The following is a 1022-nucleotide window of genomic DNA, read 5'->3' as shown; positions in this document are numbered from 1 at the left end:
AACTCGCTGATGTGTTCTAAGCTGTGAGACCTGGGTAAAGGATTTGTCACATTCCATACATGTGTAAGGTTTCTCTACATTATGAACTTTCTGATGTGTTTGAAGAGTTGAGCACTTAGTAAAAGATTTCCCACATTCCTTACATTTGTAAGGTCTCTCTTGGTTATGAACACTCTGATGTCTTTGAAGATGTGACCACTTGGTAAAACATTTGTCACATTCCCTATATTTGTAAGGTTTCTCTCCAGTGTGAACTTTCTGATGTGTTTTAAGAGTTGTGGTCATAGTAAAGGATTTGTCACATATCTCACATTTGTAAGGTTTTTCACCAGTGTGGATTCTGCAATGCCTTTTAAGATGTGATAATTCAAAAAAGGACTTACCACATTCTTTGCATTTATAATGTGTCTCAGGAGAATGAATCTTCTGATGCCATCTTAATGATGCACAGTGAGCAAAGGATCTGTCACAATCCTTACATTTGTAAGGCTTCTCTCCACTATGCCTTCTCTGATGGCTTTTAAGTGCAGATACCTGCACAAATGACAGACTTTACGTGTTCTCTCTCACAGCAAGTTCCTAGCTCCAAATATTCAGATGTGAGCATACAACCTGGAGTAAATACAATAACCAGAAAAGTAAAAACAGACTATGGTAGGATGTAGGGGAGTAATAGACAGGAGGTAACAGGGAACAAGTCATCTAAAGGGGAAAATGGGAAAAGTAGAAGGATTTCATTATAGAAAAGGGACAAATATAAGCACGTAAGGAGGAAAAAAACACTAAAGATGTCTAAACTATCATTTCTGTCCTCCATAAAATGCCTGCCATACATATAAGTCTGTGAATGCATAGACAGTCCTACCAAGCCATGACGTTCAGAGTGTAAATGAAAACTTCCCATAGTGATGATGATGCTCCCTATAAGAGCCATATATTTTCTAATAACACCACCAATGAGAAGCTTGCTTGGAAGTTGCTGTTACAGCTGTTCAAGAGACTCCCAATACATTTCATGTTTT

At 37.9% G+C, this 1022-nt stretch overlaps 1 protein-coding gene across 1 annotated transcript in view; it reads right to left on the bottom strand.

The window, feature by feature from the left end:
* LOC115062816 (zinc finger protein 117-like) overlaps nt 1-285 on the bottom strand; it is an 11320-nt gene extending 11035 nt beyond the window's left edge. Inside the window, exon 1 of the mRNA XM_029533189.1 lies at nt 60-285. Coding sequence (XP_029389049.1) covers nt 60-285 — 226 coding nt within the window. The remainder of the gene's footprint in view (nt 1-59) is intronic.
* Nucleotides 286-1022: the final 737 nt, after the last annotated feature.

Source organism: Mus pahari, chromosome 21 (genome assembly GCF_900095145.1).
Source record: "Mus pahari chromosome 21, PAHARI_EIJ_v1.1, whole genome shotgun sequence".
In the NCBI taxonomy this organism is placed as follows: domain Eukaryota; kingdom Metazoa; phylum Chordata; class Mammalia; order Rodentia; family Muridae; genus Mus; species Mus pahari.
The sequence above is the reverse complement of the archived record's forward strand: the minus strand, read 5'-3'. Positions and strand labels throughout refer to the sequence as shown.